This window comes from Ambystoma mexicanum, chromosome 6p (genome assembly GCF_040938575.1).
Source record: "Ambystoma mexicanum isolate Mex_15411 chromosome 6p, UKY_AmexF1_1, whole genome shotgun sequence".
NCBI lineage: Eukaryota > Metazoa > Chordata > Amphibia > Caudata > Ambystomatidae > Ambystoma > Ambystoma mexicanum.
Genome location: NC_090935.1, coordinates 19,915,497 through 19,936,579, shown reverse-complemented (window position 1 = coordinate 19,936,579; position 21,083 = coordinate 19,915,497). Strand labels below are relative to the sequence as shown.

At 47.9% G+C, this 21,083-nt stretch overlaps 1 protein-coding gene across 2 annotated transcripts in view; it reads left to right on the top strand.

The window, feature by feature from the left end:
• The window catches only part of LOC138511146 (zinc finger protein 37-like), a 436,669-nt gene that overhangs the window by 293,693 nt on the left and 121,893 nt on the right, over positions 1–21,083 (top strand). For both annotated transcript variants that reach the window (XM_069626646.1, XM_069626645.1), the window contains exon 5: positions 1,208–1,306. In XM_069626646.1, the coding sequence (XP_069482747.1) occupies positions 1,208–1,306 (99 nt within the window). The remainder of the gene's footprint in view (positions 1–1,207; positions 1,307–21,083) is intronic.

The window sequence follows — 21,083 nt, the reverse complement described above, 5'->3', positions numbered from 1 at the left end:
TAACGGAGTGGCTCCTTCCCTTGACTGGTGGGGACAACCAGTTTTCGCCTTCTTTCCGTCCTTTTGAGGTATCTCGTGGCCGCCTTGCCTGTGCCAAGCACCCCGGCATCCGGAATACCACACTTTACCCCCATACCGCGAAAGTCGGTACCAACCCTTGAACCGGAGGACTCCGCGGCTGGTTTCTTCCCGGGCAGTGCTACGACCTTTCTCTTCTGCTCTTCAGCGAGATATTCTTCTCCCCTGACCGACGTCGAGCCTTGCTGTCGCTGCCTGGAACAACTGCCCCCGCTGGAGGATCCTTTCCGCTTAAGGTACTGTGTTCCGCCTGGCTTCCCTTGCTACCGACTGTACGGGGTAGATTTAGTCCCCGGCTTTCGAACCTGGGAGTGCCTGGGACACTTTGGCTAAACTTTCTGAGCCACTCTAAACTCTTTTTGACTCTTTGCAAGACTTTGAATCTCTAACTAACAGTGTGATCTTGGGCACATTTTCGCTCCGGCTACTCTAAGAGTGGGCCCTGCCTAGTGACTTTTGCTCACCTGTGACTTTATTCTTCTTTAAGCCTATTGCAAGTGTTCTGGACCTTAGAGTGGTGTGTCTAACCTATTTCTGCTTTTTCTCTCCCTTTCTTGGAAACTACTAGAGTGTCATCTAACGTTAAGCACTCACCTCTGTTTTAATTAAGTGGTGTTAACCTAGAGTTGTCTAGATAGGAGAAAGGATTGAATTTACTTTCAGTATAACTGTGTTGAAGTGCTTTTACTATATTTTTACTAGAGTGTTTTTAACTTATGTGTATTTTAAATAAATAACTATATTCTTTTGAAACCAAGCTCTGGTCAGTGTTTGCTTGTGCTATTGTGTTTTGGTACATATTGTGTATACTTTACATACTGCCTAACTCTTCTTGAGAGAAGTCTGACTGCTCAGCCACAGCTACCAGGTAAATCTGGGTGGTACAGACTGCTACCAAAGGGGTTTACTGCTCTACCTGTAGTCTTAAATCTTTTGCAGTGTTCCCCAAGGGAACTGCACAGGTTTCTGCCTAACAACGGCACAAAGTTTGGCACTGTAACACTCTTGAGAATAGGAGAATTTGGGGATACAAGAGCAAACCGTGCATCACTGACATCAGTGTGGGGAGCGCGGCTGCAGTCTCCACTTGGATCACTGTGTTCAATGCAGGTCCATTTCTTTATTGCAGGTATGAGAGAATCTGCAAGGCCCAGGGAGAGGAGGCATCTGTTGGACAAATCCTGTCAGTCCGAGGAGGGAGAATGGGCTGTGGTTCTGATACGGCTTGGTAAGTGAACATCTGCAAGATTTGCTTTTCTCTAGGATTTCCAAGGTTCGATTTCTCTGTAATTTCCAGCTATAGGTATGAACAAGGCTGTTGGCCTGCAACGTAGATGGAGGATGTGTGCAGAATTGGTTGCCGTGACGACTCGTCTCAACATATTCAAGCTTTAAAGTGCGTTTCATGACCACTTTACGCCTGGCTCTCTTCTCTGTGCCCTACCTCTTGCCACTCACTTGACTTGGAGAGGGGGTGTTCCATCATTGTTGGGTGCAAAGTGTGCTCTGTGTAATTTCGGGTGAACGATAGGAGTATGTTGAGTGGGTAACTACTCGCTGCTGTCATAGCCTCTTCTTCCTTACTCATTATCTAGGCTGGGCAAGGATTCAATGCATTGCTGTAGTCCAGATTGGCAAGCAATCGTCAATGGGTTGGATCCAACAGCTCACACCCTTGCCATTAATTAAAGTTACTAATGCCTTGTTACTAAAAGTCTTCAGATCAAGGGCTTGGCTTTGTCAAGACGACTGAGCGAAAGAAGTATGAGAAGTGTTAGCACATCTTCTGCTGCTCTGGCTCAAAAGAGAGAGGGGGCGGGGGGGGCGATTGTGGCTATTAAGGTATTTGTTTATGTTCCTCTGCCATCAATATGGTGCGGCTTGTGAGTGCGTGTGGATTCCTGTGGACACATGCGGTTTTCATCAACCGTGCAGCACAAGCAAGAGTGCAGTTCAGAAGGGGAAATGTTTGATTCCATGCAGTGGGTTTTTATGTTGAAAGGAGGCCCCCATAGAACAATAGTTGAAGTGCTTTTTGGGGGGGGGAGGGCGGGCGGGAGATAGATGGATAGATCTGAGCATGTGCTCAATCATAATGTGTTTTCTAGGACTGTGGGTAGGACATTAAAAATCTCTGTGTGATGCTTAGAAGAAGCCACACAAATGCATGACCTGCTTCTTTCCTTCCCGATCTATGTGTAAGGGCAGGGCTTTGGATAACCCTAACCCAGCTGCAAAGGGACATATCTCTATAAACATCTTCACACCTTCCTTGAAGAATACCTGCTGCAGTTCACCTCGCCGCTGTGTCTGGAGTGTTCCTGCCTACTGCAAGGCTGGAACATTGGCGCTATAGTCTTCTATCATGTGTGCTGTTATTTGGTGTCCGCTATGTCATCAGAAGTTGGCGGGCTTGGACCTGAGCTGTTGTATTTTTCAACTATTCTTGACAGTATATACTCATTTGTGGGGCTGTAGTGAAAGAAAGAAATAATCAAAGTCTCGTTAAGATTTGCTGTACGAGAAGCACATCTGCTTTCCTACAGGGTAATTCTGCTAGCACCAGGGGACCTTTTGGGGCATTAGAACTGGTATTGGGAGCATTGTGGTAAATCATATTAGACTATATTTCTTTACAGAAAGGGCAGCGAGTGCATGGAACATCCTGAAAGCTGCAAGGTTGGACCAGTGTTTTAATAAATAATAGAGTCCTCAGGGGAGCGCTGAGGAAGTGACTGTGAAGCTCTAGAGTCTCCAGGATCCGAATGTTGACACTGTAGAAGCAATTATGCCCAGTCGTTACCTGCTAAAAAAGTGTGTTTCTAACACTTACATTCACCTTCCATCAAGAAACCTTCCTGATTTATTCGGAGGCTTTTTGGCCGGAACAGAGAGACCTTCATTTGTGTTAAGCAGCTTTGAGAAGCTGATGATAATCAGAAGTGTCTCCTGGCACTGGGGCGCCAGCACATAACCAAGGAGTCCTGGTGAAATCCCCATTTTCATGAGCTTCCCAGAGGAGAGATGATTTTGTCACTTATGAAGGTATCTTTCCAGAATGTGAGTCACGCTGTGTGACTGCACTGGTACTCTTGGTTGCTTTAACAAATGGTAACATATGAAGACGGACCTGGGAGCCCAATCGTCAGTCACAGCCAGAGGAGACCTTGAAGGAGAGAGGATGTGTGGGAGCAGCGTGTGTCTTCATGCAAGAGCCATCTGCCACATTCTGAACTTCCTTTTAGATGTATCAGAAGCTTGTGAAGTTTCATAATCCTGATGAAAGCCTGAATGTGTTAATCCAAATTGGGGGGGCGGGTACTTTTTTCTTAGGACTCTGATGGGAAAAACCCATGAGACTCTTGCCCTAACAGGAGCGGCAACTGACACATCCCTCCTGACATCACTGTTATCAGCCGCATTTGTTTTCAGACAAGGGCCAATATTGCCAGAAGGAGGTGATGACTGCTCTTCATTACCTTGACCTCTGTCTTTGCATCCACCAATGGGAGGTCCTCCAGGTCACATGACTTAAAACCAATTCTGAAAGGACACCGAAGGGATGCATCTCAAGTTGACAAAGGTATGGGTGCCGTCTCAAAGAAAGGCACTATTTCCTTAATGTGTTTTTAAACTCCAATTTATTACACAAAGAAAATACACAGTTACAGCCAAAAAATAAATGTCCCCACTATCGCTTTCTCATTCGTCCAGGATTCCTCCCTTCCTTCCAATGCCCAGGGTATGTGTAATAGCACACATCACAGAGGGTAAAGGCACAGCCACCTATATAGAGGGGGCACACGAGCAGAAATCACCAGTCCATGGAGCCATCAGGTGTTCAGGAGGAGGGAAAGGTCCCCACTATCACATTCCCAGTCTCCTGTGTCTAGGATTCCTTCCTACCTTCAAATGCCCAGGTTATGTGCAATAGAAGGTAGGGGGACAGTCCTCCACATTGAAGGGGCATTGGAGAAGAAACTACCAGTCCACGGAACCATCAGGTATTCAGGAGGAGGGAAACTCCCCACTATCACTTTCTCAGTGTGCTGTGTCCAGGATTCCTGCCTCCCATCCAATGCCCAGGGTATGTGTAATAGCACACATCACAGAGGGTAGAGGCACAATCACCTATATAGAGGGGGCACAAGAGCAGAAATCACCAGTCCATGGAGCCATCCGGTGTTCAGGAGGAGGGAAAAGTCCCCACTATCGCATTCCCAGTCTCCTGTGGCCAGTATTCTTCCCTACCTTGGAATGCCCAGGTTACTTGTAATAGCACACATCACTGAGGGTAGAGGCACCATCTCCTATATAGGAGGGACATGGGAGAATACATCACCAGTCCGTGGAACCATCAGGTGTGCTGTAGGAGTGAAAGATCCCCACTATTGCATTCTCAGTCTCCTGTGTCCAGTATTCCTCCTTCCCTTCCAATGCCCTGGTTATGTGCAATAGAAGGTAGGGGGACAGTCCTCCACATTGAAGGGGCATTGGAGAAGAAATACCCAGTCCATGGAACCATCAGGTGTTCAGGAGGAGGGAAAAGTCCCCACTATCGCATTCTCAGTCTCCTGTGTCCAGTATTCCTCCTTCCCTTCCAATGCCCAGGCTATGTGCAATAGAAGGTAGGGGTACAGTCCTCCACATTGAAGGGGCACTGGAGAAGAAATCACCAGTCCGTGGAACCATCAGGTGTTCAGGAGGAGGGAAAAGTCCCCACTATCGCATTCTCAATCTCCCGTTTCCAGTATTCCTTCCTTCCAATGGCCAGGTTATGTGTAATAGCAAACATTACAGAGGGTAAAGGCACAGCCTCCTATGTATAGGGGGCACAGGAGCAGAAATCATCAGTGTAGGGGACCTTCAGGTGTTCAGAAGGAGGGAAAAGTCCCCACTATTGCATTCTCAGTCCCGTGTCCAGTATTCCTCCCTCCCTTTATAAGTCTGGGTTACATGTAATAGCACACATCACAGAGGGCAAAGGCACAGCCACCTATATAGAGGGGGCACAGGAGCGGAAAACTCCAGTCCATCGATCCCTCCGGTGTGCTGTAGGAGTGCAAAGTCCCCACTATCGCATTCAGTCTCCTGTCTCCAGTATTCCTCCTTTCCAATGCCCAAGTTATGTGTAATGGCACACATCACATAGAGTAGAGGAACAGTCACGTTAATAGATGGGACACAGGAGCAGAAATCTCCGGTCCATGAGCCATCGGGCATGCAGGAGGAGGAAAAAGTCCCCACTATCGCCTTCTCAGTCTCCTGTGTCCAGGATTCCTCCCTCCCTCCCTTCCAATGCCCAGGTTACCTGCAGTAACACACATCACAGAGGTACAGTCCCCTAAATAGAAGGGGCACATTGTAAAGGACCGGAAGGGGGTGTCTGTACTCCTGCTCTCTATTTGGTAGACGAGAGGCACAGAGGACCCCAGCCAAGATTCTCTATTACGGTAGCAATGGACGAGCAATCAAGGCCTATCTTCTCAGGAGGTGATGTGGGCTGGTTCTTAAGTACAGTGTAGTCCCCAAGCACCCACAAAGGAAGGTCCACACACTATGTTAGTTAAAACACAACTCATTATATAAATAAGGTTCAAGCTATATACACAATCCCAATAAAACACTTTGTGCTCCGACAATTATAAAATGATAAATATATACAGTTCTAGGTGGTACCACGATTACTTTGATTCCATTAAAATGCATCAACTTTACTCCGTTCAAATTGCATACGAATCAACACAGCAAAACGATATCACCATAGTCTTAGGAGGAAAAGGCACAGTTTACCTATGCACGGTTCTGTATGAGGATCCGCCCACCTGGGGCACCTGTAAATAAAGATATATTGTACAAGCCCAGTCCATGTATTGTCCATTAGAGTCAAGTTCTACTCCCCCCAAAGTACCTGGTTTCGTAGAGTTCTTCGGTGAGTCGTTGACGGGCCCTTCTTGAGCGCACTCCCTTTCAGGCAGGAGCCACGGGTCATAGAGATTCGATGAAGAAAGAAGCGAACATGGTCGTAAAGGGAGCCGCTTCGATCTTCGCAGTGCTAGTTGACGAAAGCTGGTGAACATCCTGTGAAGAAGAGGCGTGCGTTGCACCTCGACGACAAGTGTTTGTTGCCGCAAAGAGTCAATGAAGAACTTGGGCCCAGCCAGGGCGTCGGCGTCTGGTGTCGGCGAACGGGACGTGACCACGGCTGGCTTCAGTAGTTTCGTCGGCATCTTTGAGGTCTTCGGGTGGCGGGAGCCCACCAGCGGATTCTCCTCGGTCGTTGGTGGCCTTGACTTTCTCTGGCAGGACGAAAGGGGTCGACGAGGATAAGCAAGGGAGTCCTTGTATCAAAATGTTCTTAGGCAAAAGGAGCACGGCAGCTCCGGTCGGCGTTGGCGGTCGGCAGCGGTGGAGGCTGTCCGGTGCATCTCTCCGGATCCTTGGCGGTCTCCTTCTCCGGTCGGCAGCCTTTCGGAGGTCTGTATAGCAGGGAGCTTTGGCAAAGATCAGCTGGTGCACGATGGTCCCTCATAGTTCGGGGAGAGGTCTCCTAGCCAGGTCCTCTCTTGGATCAGTTCCTTGAAAGCACAACAGTTTTCAGATTAGTGAAGGACCGGTGCAGCGGTTCTTCTTCTTCTAGTGGGCTTCAAAGTTAAGCGTCGGTTTCAACTTCAGCTTCTGGACGATTTCTAGCATGGAGAGGCCCCCAGATATACTGTTGATCTCCCATTCACTCTGCTGGGTCACACTCAGGCAACCAATTTTCCAGAATGGCATTCAGGCAGTCCGGCAGCCAGTCAGGCGCACAGTGCATTCTGGCCATTCTTCTCCATCCAGACACTCGCAACAGAGAATGTGGATTCGGACCAGCACTCTGCCATTCAGCACTCCACACTGCATTCATACCAGTTTTGGGCAGGGCTGTCTCAGTCATTGTGTCAAACACCAGATACTAGACACCCACAACACAAAATGCGTATTCGCCACACACTCCATTCACCCAGGTCCCACCCCACAGGCGTACCCACAACATACAGTCATTGGTAAGGCTCCAGCCGGTCTGGCCTGGACTTCCCCCACAACACCATATATGGAACTTCCCCCCAACAGCCAGTCGGGGGGAAGGGACAGAGTCAGGACTTCCCGGGACTTCGGGAAAAGTAAGGTAACAGGCGATAGAAAGCAAGAGGCCACAGGGGCCATCTTGTTTCTTATCTCAAATCCACTGATTCCAATGACAGGGTCTGGGCATCCCAAAATGGAGGATGCACAGGTCAACAGTCAATTCAGCACGGAGCTGCCACCAGCCCGTACCCTGCTCTGTGGGCCACACACAGGTGCCAAAAAACATACACTAGGTAGGAGCAAAGGGTCGTACTCCCACCCATGGGTGCCATAAGGGTATCCCAAGGGTCTTTTCACCAAACCAAATACAAGAAGAGCTGCACCGCCAGGAGTCTCACATGAACTCCTGTGTGGAAAACAAGACAGAACACATAATAAAAAGCAATAAAGGACAAGTATTCAGAGGCCCTCTGATGCATTTCCAGCATCACACACACGAGCAGAAATATCCGGTCCATGTAACTATCAGGTGTGCAGGAGGAGTGAAAAGTCCCTACTATCGCATTCTCAGTGTGCCATGTCCAGTATTCCTCTCTACCCCCTCCCAATGCCCTGGTTACGTGTAATAGCACACATCACAGATGGTAACGGCACAGTCACACATATAGTGGGGGCACAGGAGCAGAAATCGTGGTATCAGGTAATATTATCCCAATATATATGGTCGACGTAAATAATATCGCCGGGAAAAGGTTGCAGTGATATTATAAGGGTGACCATATATATGGGTACAGGGGCAAAAAAAAATAAATTTTTTTTAAAAAGTTTGGGGGTTGCGGAGGTGTTCCCCGCATGTTCCATGCAATAATGTCACCACAAAAAACGGCCATTTTTCGGCGATATTTTTGCAGGGCGAGATTTTTGTGGCGACATTATTACATGGAACTGAAATCGCCAGTCCATGGAACCATCAGGTGTTCAGGAGGAGGGAAAAGTCCCCACTATCGCTTTCTCAGTCTCCTGTGTCCAGGATTCCTTTCTTCCAATGCCCCGGTTACGTGTAATAGCACATGCCACAGAGGGTAAAGGCATTGTCATCCATATAGATAGGGCACAGTCACAGAAATCACCAGTCCGTGGAACCATCAGGTGTTCAAGAGGTAGGAAAAGTTCCCACTATCGCATACCCAGTTTCCTGTGTTCAGGATTCCTTTCTTCCAATACCCAGGTTACATGTAATAGCACACATCACAGATGGTAAAGGCACAGCCACCTATATGGAGGGGCACAGGAGCAGGAATCACCAGTCCATGGAACCATCGGGTGTTCAGGAGAAGGGAAAGGTCCCCACTATTGCATTCCTAGTCTCCTGTGTTAAGGATTCCTTCCTTCCAATGCCCTGGTTACCTGCAATAACACACATTACAGAGGGTAGAGGTACAGTCCCCCAAATAGAAGAGGCACATGAGCAGAAATCACCATTCCATGAAACCATCAGGTGTTCAGGAGGAGGGAAAAGTCCCTTCTATCACATTCCCAGTATCCTGTGTCCAGGATTCCTCTCTACCTCCCTCTCAATACCCAGGTTGCGTATAATAGGATACCTCTCAGAGGATAAAGGCACAGCCACCTATATGGAGGGGGCACAGGAGCAGAAATCACCAGTCCACGCACCCATCGGGTGTTCAGGAGCAGGGAAAAGTCCTCACTATCGCATTCCCAGACTCCTGTGTTCAGGATTCCTTCGTTTCAATGGCCAGGTTACATGTAATAGCACACACCACAGAGGGTAAAGGCAATGTCATCCATATAGATGGGGCACCGGAGCAGAAATCATCAGTGTAGGGAACCTTCGGGTGTTCAGGAGGAGGGAAATGTCCCCACTATCGCATTCGCAATCTCCTGTGTCCAATATTCTGCCCTCCCTTCAAATTCTCCAGGTTACGTGTAATAGCACACATCACAGAAGGTAAAGGCACATATACCGATATAGAAGGGACATGGGAGCATACATCTCCAGTCCATGAACCATGAGGTGTGCGGTAGGAGTGCACAGTCCCAACTATTGCATTCTCAGACCAGTATCCCCCTTCCCTTCCAATGCCCAGGTTACATGCAATAGCACACATCACAGAAGTTAAAGGCACAGCCTCCCATATAGAAGGGACACAGGAGCAGAAATCTCCGGTCCATGAACCATCAAATGTGCGATAGGAGTGAAAAGTCCCCACTATCCAGTATTCCTCCCTGCCAATGCCCAGGTTACCTGCAATTACACACATTACAGAGGGTAAAGGCACAATCAACCATATAGAGGGGGCACAGGAACGGTGTTCAGGAGGTAGGAAAAGTTCCCACTATCGCATTCCCAGTTTCCTGTGTTCAGGATTCCTTTCATCCAATAGCCAGGTTACGTGTGATAGCACACAACACAGAGGGTAAAGGTACAGTCATGCATATAGAAGGGGCACAGGAGCTGAAATCACCAGTCCATGGAAACATCAGGTTTTCAGGAGAAGGGAAAAGTCCCTACTATCGCATACTCAGTCTCCCATGTTCAGGATTCCTGCCTCCCTCCCAATGGCCAGGTTACATCTAATAGCACGCATCACTGAGGGTAGAGGTACAGTCACCCATATAGAAGTGACACAGGAGCAGACATCACCAGTCCATGGAAACATCAGGTGTTCAGGAGGAGGCAAATGTCCCCACTATCACATTCTAAGTCTCCCGTGATTAGAATCGGCGAGAGAGTTCCCAGGAAAAAGGCCTTTCTGTTGTCTTAAGGTTATGGCTTGCATATTATTGTATATTATTGACTGCTGTTCCTGTGTACCTTTGTGTACTTTCTAAGTTTGCATTCTCCCATTGTCTGTAACTACGCCGTGTTACCCCCGGGTCTGGGCGTATAACAAATGTAATAAAATAAAAATAAAAAATGGCTGGGAGGGGGCAATGCCAAGATGGCCACGAGCCCGTGAGCTCCCGCACACCCAAACAGATCTGGTTATTATCTGGCCTTTTTTCTCTGCACTTCCTAAACACTGAAACCAGTGGCACATAAGACAAACCCGCGGCAGCAACGGTGCAAAATCGCGACAAAAAACGGCATTGATATGGTGGTGAATCAGAGAAGGTGCGGAAGACTCGAGACGCAGCGGCACCGAGTAGGAAAGGAGGAGCGGACTGGGCGCGGAATCTGGGCATATCTTCTGCCCGCAGCTGGAGGCGTGACTACTGAGCTCTGGGCAAAATGAGTCAGCGGTAAGCGAGGGCTCCGACCATCACCAAGAGGACCTGCGCAGTGTTCTGGGTGACGCAGGAGGGGGCCTCAGCAAGCTGCCAAGAACCAGCGAGCCTCACGTACTGGGGGTGCACGTCGGTCGCAGCTGGTGGTCCACCCATTGAAATCATTCACTTGGTGAGCTCGGGGATGCCGACAGAACTGCAGGTGTAAATACGCTTGAAGTTGAGTGAGTGGAGAAACCTACCCTGAGAAGGAACGGCTGCGGCGGGTGCTGCGCGGACACCTAGGCATAGAGACACACAACACCGCCAGGTGGCGGAGCGGAGAGGACACGTGAACACACTGGCAGCACGACATGACTGCATGTAGCGATCACCCCAGCCCTCTGCAACCACCATCGGCTGAGAGGGATCCGGGGGGCATGCGGTGGGTCAGGCCAACTTCAGATCTGCAGAATCGATATATCTGGTTGATGGAGCTGCTGCTCCTCCCGAGCACTGATAGCGATCGTCAGTGCCCAAATTGCGGAGAAGAGGCGGTGTGGACTTGTGGACTCCTGCCTCTCCAGCACCATATCAGAATCAAGAGACATAAGTAAGCCTTGTGGGGGAGAGAGGAGGCACTTAACCCGGCAACCTGGACTAACACCGCTGCCAAAGCGGGGCTTCACTATGTCACAGTGTGTCGAGGAGGTGACAGCAGGCACAATAACAGTGTGCATAAAAAAGCCTAAACTAGACTCACTGAAGGGGAGATATAATCAGACACTCCTCCCATTGGAATAGATCTGGCCTCACAGCGCTGTGTCTGGATTGAGAGGCCCAGAGCTCCAGAGGCTTGCAGGGTAACTGTGCCCACCGCAGTATGTGTTGCAGCTCCGAGATAGGGCTCAATCAGCATTAATCACTCATGGTGAGACCGGCACTCTGTGAGAAGCCCCATTACAACTGCAGTGGGAGTAACAGTGGGAGTAACAGCAGAGTGGCCGCAAGCGGGGAAGGAGAACACACCCCAGTATTGCTCCGGGGACACCGAGACCAACACCACATGCGCCGGACACCACGCTTGAACACTGGACACCAGCACAAACAGAATCCCGGGGAAACCCGATTCACCCACCCCCCCCCCATGAGAACAGGGGTGATACTGAGAGCGTTGAAGTGAAAGTGCTGTCAGTCGGCCGGGTGGAGTGGGCACCTCGTGGGATCACCACCTCAGGACTGTTTGGCATAAGAAAAAATGTAGCTCAGGCTAGCCGACTCCCAGGGAGTGATACTGGACCCAGAGTCAAGGGGTACACAGGACAACCAGCAAAAGACACTTGAAAACTGCAAAAGAGGAAATACGCTGGAACAAAGCACCGGCGGACACAGCATATCCGCCTCTTAAAGAACCCAGAACAACTGAAATGTCCAAGACCGGCAAGGAGGGAAAACAGCAGTCCAACAACATTTTGAAGCATCCTCGCAGGCAAAAAACCACAAACCAATGGAGGACCCCCCTGAAGACCAGGACCAGACAGTATCCCAGGATCCGGCAGGGGCATTTCAAGACATTAAGATGATGTTCAATCAATTGCAAACCAGCATTCAATCTTTAGACTGGAAACTGGACACGCTCACCTGCAAAGTCGATCACATGCAAGTCTGCATGGGTAAACACGGAGTGAGGCTAGATGAGGTAGAAGGAAGAGTGTCCAGGGTGGAGGAGGTGTCTGCAGCAGTAACCAGTGAGATGACACGGGTGAGAGGGGCACTGAAAGAACTTACCGATAAGCAGGACTATTTGGAATCCAGATCACGGAGGAACAACCTTAGAATAATCGGAATCCCTTAATCGATGGAGCAGAGAAACATGGAACTTCTAGTGGAAGAGATACTGCGGGAGGCATTCGGAACGGATTAATTTTCAGCAGTATTTATAGTTGGGAGGGCACATCGGATACCTAGTAGAAAGAGACCGATACCAGGGACACCACCCCGTCCGATCATAGCCCGCATGTTGAATTATCGGGACAGAGACGTGGCCCTTTGCAAAGGGGACAGTGACAAACAAAGGGGACACGATTAGACTCTTTCCAGACTTTTCCGACAAAATGCAAGCTTCCAGGAGAACATACACCGAAGTTAAAAAGCAATTGCGAGAGAGGGGCATCCGATACACCATGTTATTTCCGACTAAGCTGTGCATCGAACATGAGGGGCGAGCGCTCTTCTTCCAGACCACAGAGGAAGCCACGGCCTTCCTAGAAATGCTACCAAGGAACCCCCGGCCATGTGCTAACAATGGATGAAACCATGTCGAGTGAAGCATACCCGTTAACAACACATGACACCTAAATCAGATTGTGCCCAGATTTGCGTGTGTAGGGGTAACCCTGTATCCTTTTGGGTGTGACGGAGGGTTGGTCTCATAGCTATCCCTCAAGCTGAAGTCCAAGTTATGTATAAGGTTGGGGTTGGGAGAATGCTGATGTGTTGGGCGTAGTCAGCAGGCGGGGGGGTAGGGGAGGGACAAGGCGAAAGATGGGTTAGAGTTGCTGACAGGAGGTTGGGGGGGGTATGCAGGTCACTGACGAATTGGGGTTGTCGATGCGGGAGGGCAGGGGAGGAAAGACCGGTACATGCACCATTCCACACACACAATGTCTGGAGTCTGCACGGTGTAATCGACAGGAAGCAGGGGGGACAACATGCCTGAGACATCGGGCCCGGGGAAAAGCTCATTTTCCAACGAAGAGCAATGGTGACACTTAATCTTGCAAACTGGAACGTCAGGGGGCTAAACTGCCCGTCAAAGTGTTGAAGGTCCTGTTATATATGCAACGGCACAGGGTCAGGATTACTTTTATGCAAGAGGCCCATTTGGCACCGGAGGTGGAGTCTAAATTTGGGAAATGTTAGGGCTGCCACAGATACTTTTCATCATACTCCTCGTATGCGAGGGGAGTGGGCACCATTATACACAGCTCCGTTGGGTTCCGCCAGTCCAATGTTTCCAAGGACAAGGAGGGCAGAGCTCTCATAGTTCAGTGCACTATCCAGGAGAAACTATACACGTTAGTTAACTACTATAGCCCAAACCAGGACACAGTGGACACATTGGACTGGATAGACCAGCAGCTGGAGATGTTGTCACCGGGGGAGATAATCTGGGCTGGAGACTTCAATGCAGTCATGGACCCTGCATATGATCGAACAGGGGATGACCACCGGACAGGGGCAAGAGGAACAGGCAGGTTACGGGGCATGGCTTTTACATGGGAGATCGAGGACATATGGAGGGTCAGGAACCAGAATGAGCGGTAATATACATGCCACTGAGTGCCACATAACTCAGCGTCATGGCTGGACTTTTTTCTGATATTACAGTCTCTACTAGAATAGGTGAGGGTAGTGGGAATTCTCGCCGCACCATTTCAGATCATGCCCCTGTATTACTGGTCATTGAGCTGTCGGGCGAGGGGGAAACTCCCTTGGCGCTTCAAGAATGAGGGCCTCAAAGATGCAGTATTTCGAGAATGCGTGACAACAGTCATAGATAATTTCCTTGCAACCATTGTGGGATCAGTGAGTTCAGCAGGGACACTATGAGAATGTTTCAAGTGCGTGATCAGAGGGGAGTGTATATCCAAAGAAGCGGGAATACTAAGACAAATTAGGATGGAAATGGCCGATAAAGAGAGTAGTATAAGGAAGATACAGACAGCTGCTCCCACCCCAACAAACCTAGAACAAGCGGGGATTCTGCGACAGGATTTTCAGACATTAGCGCTTAGGGAGGTTAAATATCTTGGGGTATAGGTGGCGATACGTCAATATGGGGAGGGACAGACCCCAGGGAGAACACTGACAAGGGTGACAAAGATGGACAATCTTAGAGGTAGGATTGTGGCTATTGCGGACAAGCAGGGGGTGGATCAATATGAGGACAAAGAAATAATAAGGCAGCTCTTTGGGTTCCATGATCAATTATACTCCTCCCAGACGAGTGCGTCCCAAGCAGAGATAGACACATATCTGGATCAGGTAGCACTACATTGGTGCACAGATGACCAGAGTGAACCGCCCGTTAACGCTGGCGGAAGTGCTGAATGCTATACAATCTCTACCCAATGTGGGAAGTCCCCGGGGCCCGAGGTGCTCATGGTGGAATTCTATAAACAATATGCTGACAAGCTCGCCCCACATGCTGGGGACACCTGGCAGAATCTCTGAGGGAAGCAATAGTAATAGAGTTGTTGAAGCCGGATAAGCCCAGTAATGACTGCTCCTGCGATTGTCCAATATCGCTTATCAACATAGACAATAAGATCCTAGCCAAAATCCTAGCTTCTTGACTTTCGCCCATGATGCCAGCAATGGTCAGAGCAGACCAGGCAGGCTTATTTACTAGGCTGATCTACATTGCATGGTCTTAGGAGAATGTTTCAGTTAAGACCAGCAGTGCGAAAAGAGGACTCAATAGTGGCAGCTTTTCTCGACGCCACTAAAGCTTTCGACTCGGTTGAGTGGCCATTCCTGTTCTCTGTATTGCGAAGAATGGTGGAGGGGACACAACAAATAGCCATAGTCTTGCTACTATACACCCAACTGAAGGGGCCCCTGAGGGACCCTCGTTTGTGGAAACAAAGCACAGTCACCACACACAAACTGATATGCCAGACATGGGGTTGTATTCCCAAAATCTAGGGTTTATTGCAAAGCAAATAGTCTCAGTTGGCCAACTGGTCCCACTCCCGCGACTTGTGTCTACCAGACCTCAGGGGACGCAAGAGAGAGAAATTCGTACAACAGTTACATATATACAAAACAAGCATCTAGTAATCAGTAGTGTCACCACTTATACCGCCCCTATTGCATTTCCTTTGAACTAGGCATGATGATTGACAATGGTGACGAGTATGACACTGTCAAACATTCATTTAGTAACAGTTTGCAATTTTGTAAGCCCACAGACATAAGTCTTTGTTTTAAAGAACACAATGCTTCTGTTTCTGCAAGCAAGCTGTGCGTGCGGAGAGACACATTCCAGGCCTTGCTATCTCCTAGTTTCTATTTGTGTGCTGGGGGGTCAACTTGCTCTCCAGGGCTCTACCGGGCTCAGGAAAGGGGGGCCACAAAGAAGAGCATAATTCAAGTCATTTAATGCTCGCTCTAGCATTTCTACTGTGCTACCGAGACTAGCTGGCACCTGCTGTACTGATTAGAATGCCTTCCTGCTCACTCCAAGGATATGTGAGGGAGGAGACCGGGCATTTCTGTCTGGGTTACTGCGTTATGTTTCAACATGCCTCTTGCGGCCTTGCATTATGCACCAGTGAAGCAGAATAATATTTCAGCAAAGCAGTTTTACATGAAGCAAAAGGCAACGTTAGAGAAAACAAGAAGGAAACAAAATGGCGATTTTGGTCACCTTAAAATGGCCGCACCGTGGTTAAGCTTTTACTACACCCCACGAATAATAATGCCTGTGATCTAGCTAACGCCCTATCAGACTTGGGTCATACCCATATTATTCATGAGCCCACACATATCAAAGGAAGAACATTGGACTGGCTCACCAACCTTAACTGCTCGATCGATCTTCTATCCAATGATCCATGTATTTGGTCGGATCATCATAAAATAACCTTTTCCATCAAAGCCAACACACAACACCCTGCGCCTATCGTTGCTCCAGCCACCCGCACTAGAAATAAGAAAGACATTACACCAGATAAACTCCTACCGCTATTACTTCCCCTTCTTGACAACGTGGCCACCTCCAACCCCACATTCTTAGTAGACATTTACAATCAGGCAATACTGAAAGCCTTGAATACCATCGCCCCCCTAAAATTGCGGAAACCTAAACCACAACGTCACCTGAATACATGGTTCACGCCGCATCTTGCAGAACTACGTAAAACTAAGAGAACTGCAGAAGCACATTGGAAAAAGTGCCCTTCAGTAAATAATAAAAATGAACTAATTCTAGCAACTTATAGCTATAAACAAGCTATTATACTTGGCAAAAAAGACACCTATAACAAAAGGATTGAACAAGCGGAATCTAACACAAAAGAACTTTTTGAGATTCTAAAAGAATTAGAATACCCGATTGCCCCTATTGATGTCTCACAGATGCACTATGGTCCAGCAACACCCAGAAGGCACTTCTAGATAAAATAGCCCGTTTACAATCTAAAATCAATGCGAAAAAAGACCTGTTACTCGCTGACCCTGATCACAAACAACTGCCTAACAAGTCACCTACCTTTGAGCCAACAAGTAAACCATTTAGTTTCTCACCCCTCTCAATTTGGGAAGTAGAAAACATCATTAGGAAACTTAAACCATCGAATTGCCAAGGCGACGCTTGTCCTGCTCCGATTATCAAACCAGCAGCTCATGAACTGGCACCATTCATTACTAACCTTATCAACGCCTCCTTCAAAACGGGAGTAGTGCCTGATAACCTAAAAGACGCCTGGGTCATCCCACTAATCAAAAAACCCACTCTTGACCCAGCCAACCCGTCTAACTATAGGCCGATAACAACTGTACCCTTCTTACTAAAGATACTAGATAGAGCAGCCTACCTGCAAATACAGGCTTATCTAGAAACAAACAATCTTCTGGGACTAAGGCAATCCGGCTTCCGACCTAGACATGGCACGGAAACTGCCCTAATAGATCTCACTACTCAGATTCCAATTTTAAAAGGCAATGGCAAACTAGCACTGCTCTTATTGCTTGATCTGTTAGCAGCTTTTGACTTGGTCAACCACCAAACGCTTTACCACCACCTGAAATCTGCAGCTCACTTTTCCGACGCAGCCACTGCCTGGATCAGCTCCTTCTTGGCTAACAGAACCATGAGGGTCTTTTCTGCTACTGACACGGCTGAACCCTCACCAGTCCCGTGTGGTGTCCTGCAAGGCTCTTGCGTGTCCCCAACGCTCTATAATGTATTTACGAAGCCCCTTTTCGATATCCTTGACTATCTGGGTGTCACGTATACTAATTATGCGGATGACACCCAGATACTCATTCCTATCTCTGGCGACTATGAAACTGATAGCAAAACCCTCAATGAAATATACGCAGTAATACAAGCGTGGATGGCACACCGTGGACTTTGTCTCAATGATGAAAAAACTGAGTTGATTATCATTGGTACTCACGCTAAACTAAAAAAACTAAATACTGCTTTCAAATCGTTCACTATTGATGGTAACCCCATCCCTGTCTCTAATAATACTAAAACCCTTGGTATCTACCTCGATGCCACATTATCCTTCACCAAACAAACCAATGCAGTAGCGTCTTCAACAGCCTACACGTGTAAACTTATTACCGCATGTAGGCCGTTTATCTCCACTCCCAACTGCATTACTCTTGCTAGAACGTTAGTCTTGTCCAGAGTAGATTATTGTAATGCCCTATACTTCGGCACTAGCCGCAAAAATATTCACAAACTACAAGTAACTCAAAATAACGCCATTAGGGCAGCCCTCAACATCCCTAAGAAGTCGCATATCTCTGAGACTAGATGTAATCTGCATTGGCTCCCAATAGAGCACAGAATATCCCTCAAAGCTCTTGCCCTTACCCACAAAGCCAGGGCTAACCTCGCACCATCCTACATCTCTAAACCAACTTACCCCACACCAGGGTCGGACTGGGACAAGAAATAGGCCAGGACACCAAAAAAAAAGTGGCCCACCCCTCGCCTCAAAAAAGTGGCCCACCCCTCGCCGCAAAAAAAGTGGCCCTCAAACCATCATCCGTGAATCGCGTCAATTCATGACTTTTACAGAAAATGCTACATATTGAGGGTTCATGTGTCTGTTGCATTACAACACAACTCATAAAATAACATTACTTTGCATGCAGTTCTGTGACAGGGTCCGTCCACAGCTGCGAGACGCAGGAGTGGCATGAACCAACCACCCCCACAGCGTTTTTGGGACCTGCTGCAAGTCAATGCTTATACAGGGCTCCACAACCCCAGCAGGGAAGAAGGGTTAGGGTAGGGTGACAATGGTTGGATAGGAGTGGGGGTAGGGAAACCGGAATGAGGTTTAGGGAGAGGTTATGGATAGGTTGGGGATGTTAGGGTGAGGTTTTTATCACTGCGCATGCTTCCAGCTAGCTGTTACACTCATAGAAACATACGTCTCAGCTTCTGACTCCACACACAAATACAAAATCACTATAGCAGTATACAAAGGCACAGCAACATAATAAACACACATGAGGTAGGGCAGCACTTAGCTTAGGTTAGTTGTCACCAGAGTGTCCCTTGTCTCCTGCGATTTCGTTGTGCCAGGATGCGTCATAGTAGCTGTTCAAATGCTGCAATAAAGTGCTACAATTAGTGCACATATCAAACACTCAGTCATTGCGATGATATGCCCAGGTACTCGCTCACACCATTTTGCACTTGCTACCATCAATGGGCAGTTAATACAGTATACCACTACGACTGTGCCTGGAAAGTGGACACGCAACCAGTATATGGCTCAATACTTGTCAACGCATACGCAAGTAACATAGACATTCCACAGTACATAAACATAATCTCAATTGTTAATTCAGTTGACAACGGCTATTCCCCAGGTTGACACCTAATCCCAATCATGGCCCAGACTTTGCTCACCTTGAAGTTGAGGCGGCTGCTGGCATGGAAACCATTTGCTCTCGTTTCAAAAGCAAAGATTGTTTGCGCGATGGATAGACAAACCTGACTCCTGGAATGGTTGGATGGGGGTTCAAACTCGGGCCCCCATCACCCTCAGCTGAAGGGAGCACAAGAACACTAAATCCAAACAAACAGTTGTGGCTTTGCAAGTGGCTGGCATTAGGCAGCGTTAAGCTAAATTGTGTGCTTTTTATACAGATGACGCCATGCGAGCCGCCGCCACCCATGGGTATTCACACTTCTCATGTTTATCTGGAGCCCCGAATAGTGTGGGCGCCTCTGGGCTGCAGGGGTGTCAGTTATAGTGTGTTTGCAGGATCAGAAAGGACGCATACATACTTCCAATTATTCCAAGAAAAAGCATCATATTTTGCGTGCATGCAATAGGGCACTGAAAGTTCCGCTTTTGGAAGCCCGAGGTTTCAAGGCACTATACAACCTATCTATTTGCGTCAGGTCGTTCGATGCTGAATAAATATTCTTTAACATTTTAAATTGCACAAATTGCATCACACTTTATCAAAACACTTCCCATTGGTTACTATTCCAACAATGTCACAAAAGGAATGAATAGCCATTTGCAACCATGGGCCACTTTTTTATTGGTACCCAAGACAATTTTATGGCCCAGTCCGACCATGTGGGTAGAACTCCAGTAGTAGGCGTTACGTTGCTTATATGGGACAGTGTCATATGTCTGCTAACACTGCTAAATCGAAAGTCATGACTTGGCAAAGGGGTTGTAAAAATTTACTACATGTTATATAGAATCCATTCTTTAATTAGTGTTGTCAGCTTTATTTACTTAGGAGTAAGCGGCGCTGTGGACAATATGTGGGAAGAGTACGTCCAATGAGCTGCAGGACTAATGAAGAGGCTAGCCTTGTATTTTAATGGTCTCTGCTAGGTTTGGTGGCAATCCTTTTATTCCAGACTGGCCGGTTATAGCTTGCTATGTAGCAGGAGTATGGGTCCTCACCCAGCTGTACGTCTTGGAAAACTGAAATTACATCTTTAAGACCCTTATTAGGTGTTTTGCCTCTTCAGGTTGTATACCATGAAACTCGCTTAGAGCCGACAATCCCAAAGCTCCATTTAGCCCCTCCATGTTATCTTTGGTGGATTGGTCAAATGATAAAGTAGTACCTCACCGACTTATCTTGCAAGATATGTTAACATGGAAGAGGCTCGTAGGTCATGGGACTGCCTCCGTCAAATCTGGTCCTGACTACCGAGGTGTGTGCATCTTTTACGAGAACATTGGATCTATTCATAACGAACCAGGGAACTTAATTTTTCACGCTTTTCTCCAGCGACAGGAACAGCTATCTCTACCTTGTTGCCCAGAATAATGGATCGATAGCTCAGGGGCAACGCGCTAGTCATGGAAGCAAGCCATCATCGAGCAGCCTGAGTTTGATACCCGGTGACACGCTTAGAGGCTGGAATCCACCATCAAGCATGTTATATATATATGTATGCTTTCTTAGGGGCATTCATCATTCAAGGAAGATAACTATGTCTTGTGTGTCTGTTTGGCAAGAAAGCGGATTGCTCAACTCTGCTTTTGCTAACTTCCGCTTGCTTTAAAACGTGATGCTGGGAGGTTAGATAATGAGTGCTTTTGTAGATTTGATGATGTGTCAGTATAATCTAGTATGCACATTTTATTTCTCTGCTCGTCTGTGGAACCACGGTGGAAATATATCATTGCACTACTCCAAATGTTAGGAGTCCATCTATCCCGGGTGACCATCCATTAGAGAATGTTATATCGGGATGCAAAAATAATTGTGGCCATTGGAGCATTTTTTTTACCAAAAGCATTGAGATCCAGTGAAGGGGCTTTCAGTGTTATGAGCACCGTGGCCAGCTTCAGGCTTCCTGAAACTATGGCAGATGCTAACAAAACATGGCTCGTGGGTAGCATGTCAGGCTCAATGGTGCCATTGAAATCTTCGAGCGGTTTGGGGTGGTCCCATACATGCCAATCCTCCCGATTTAG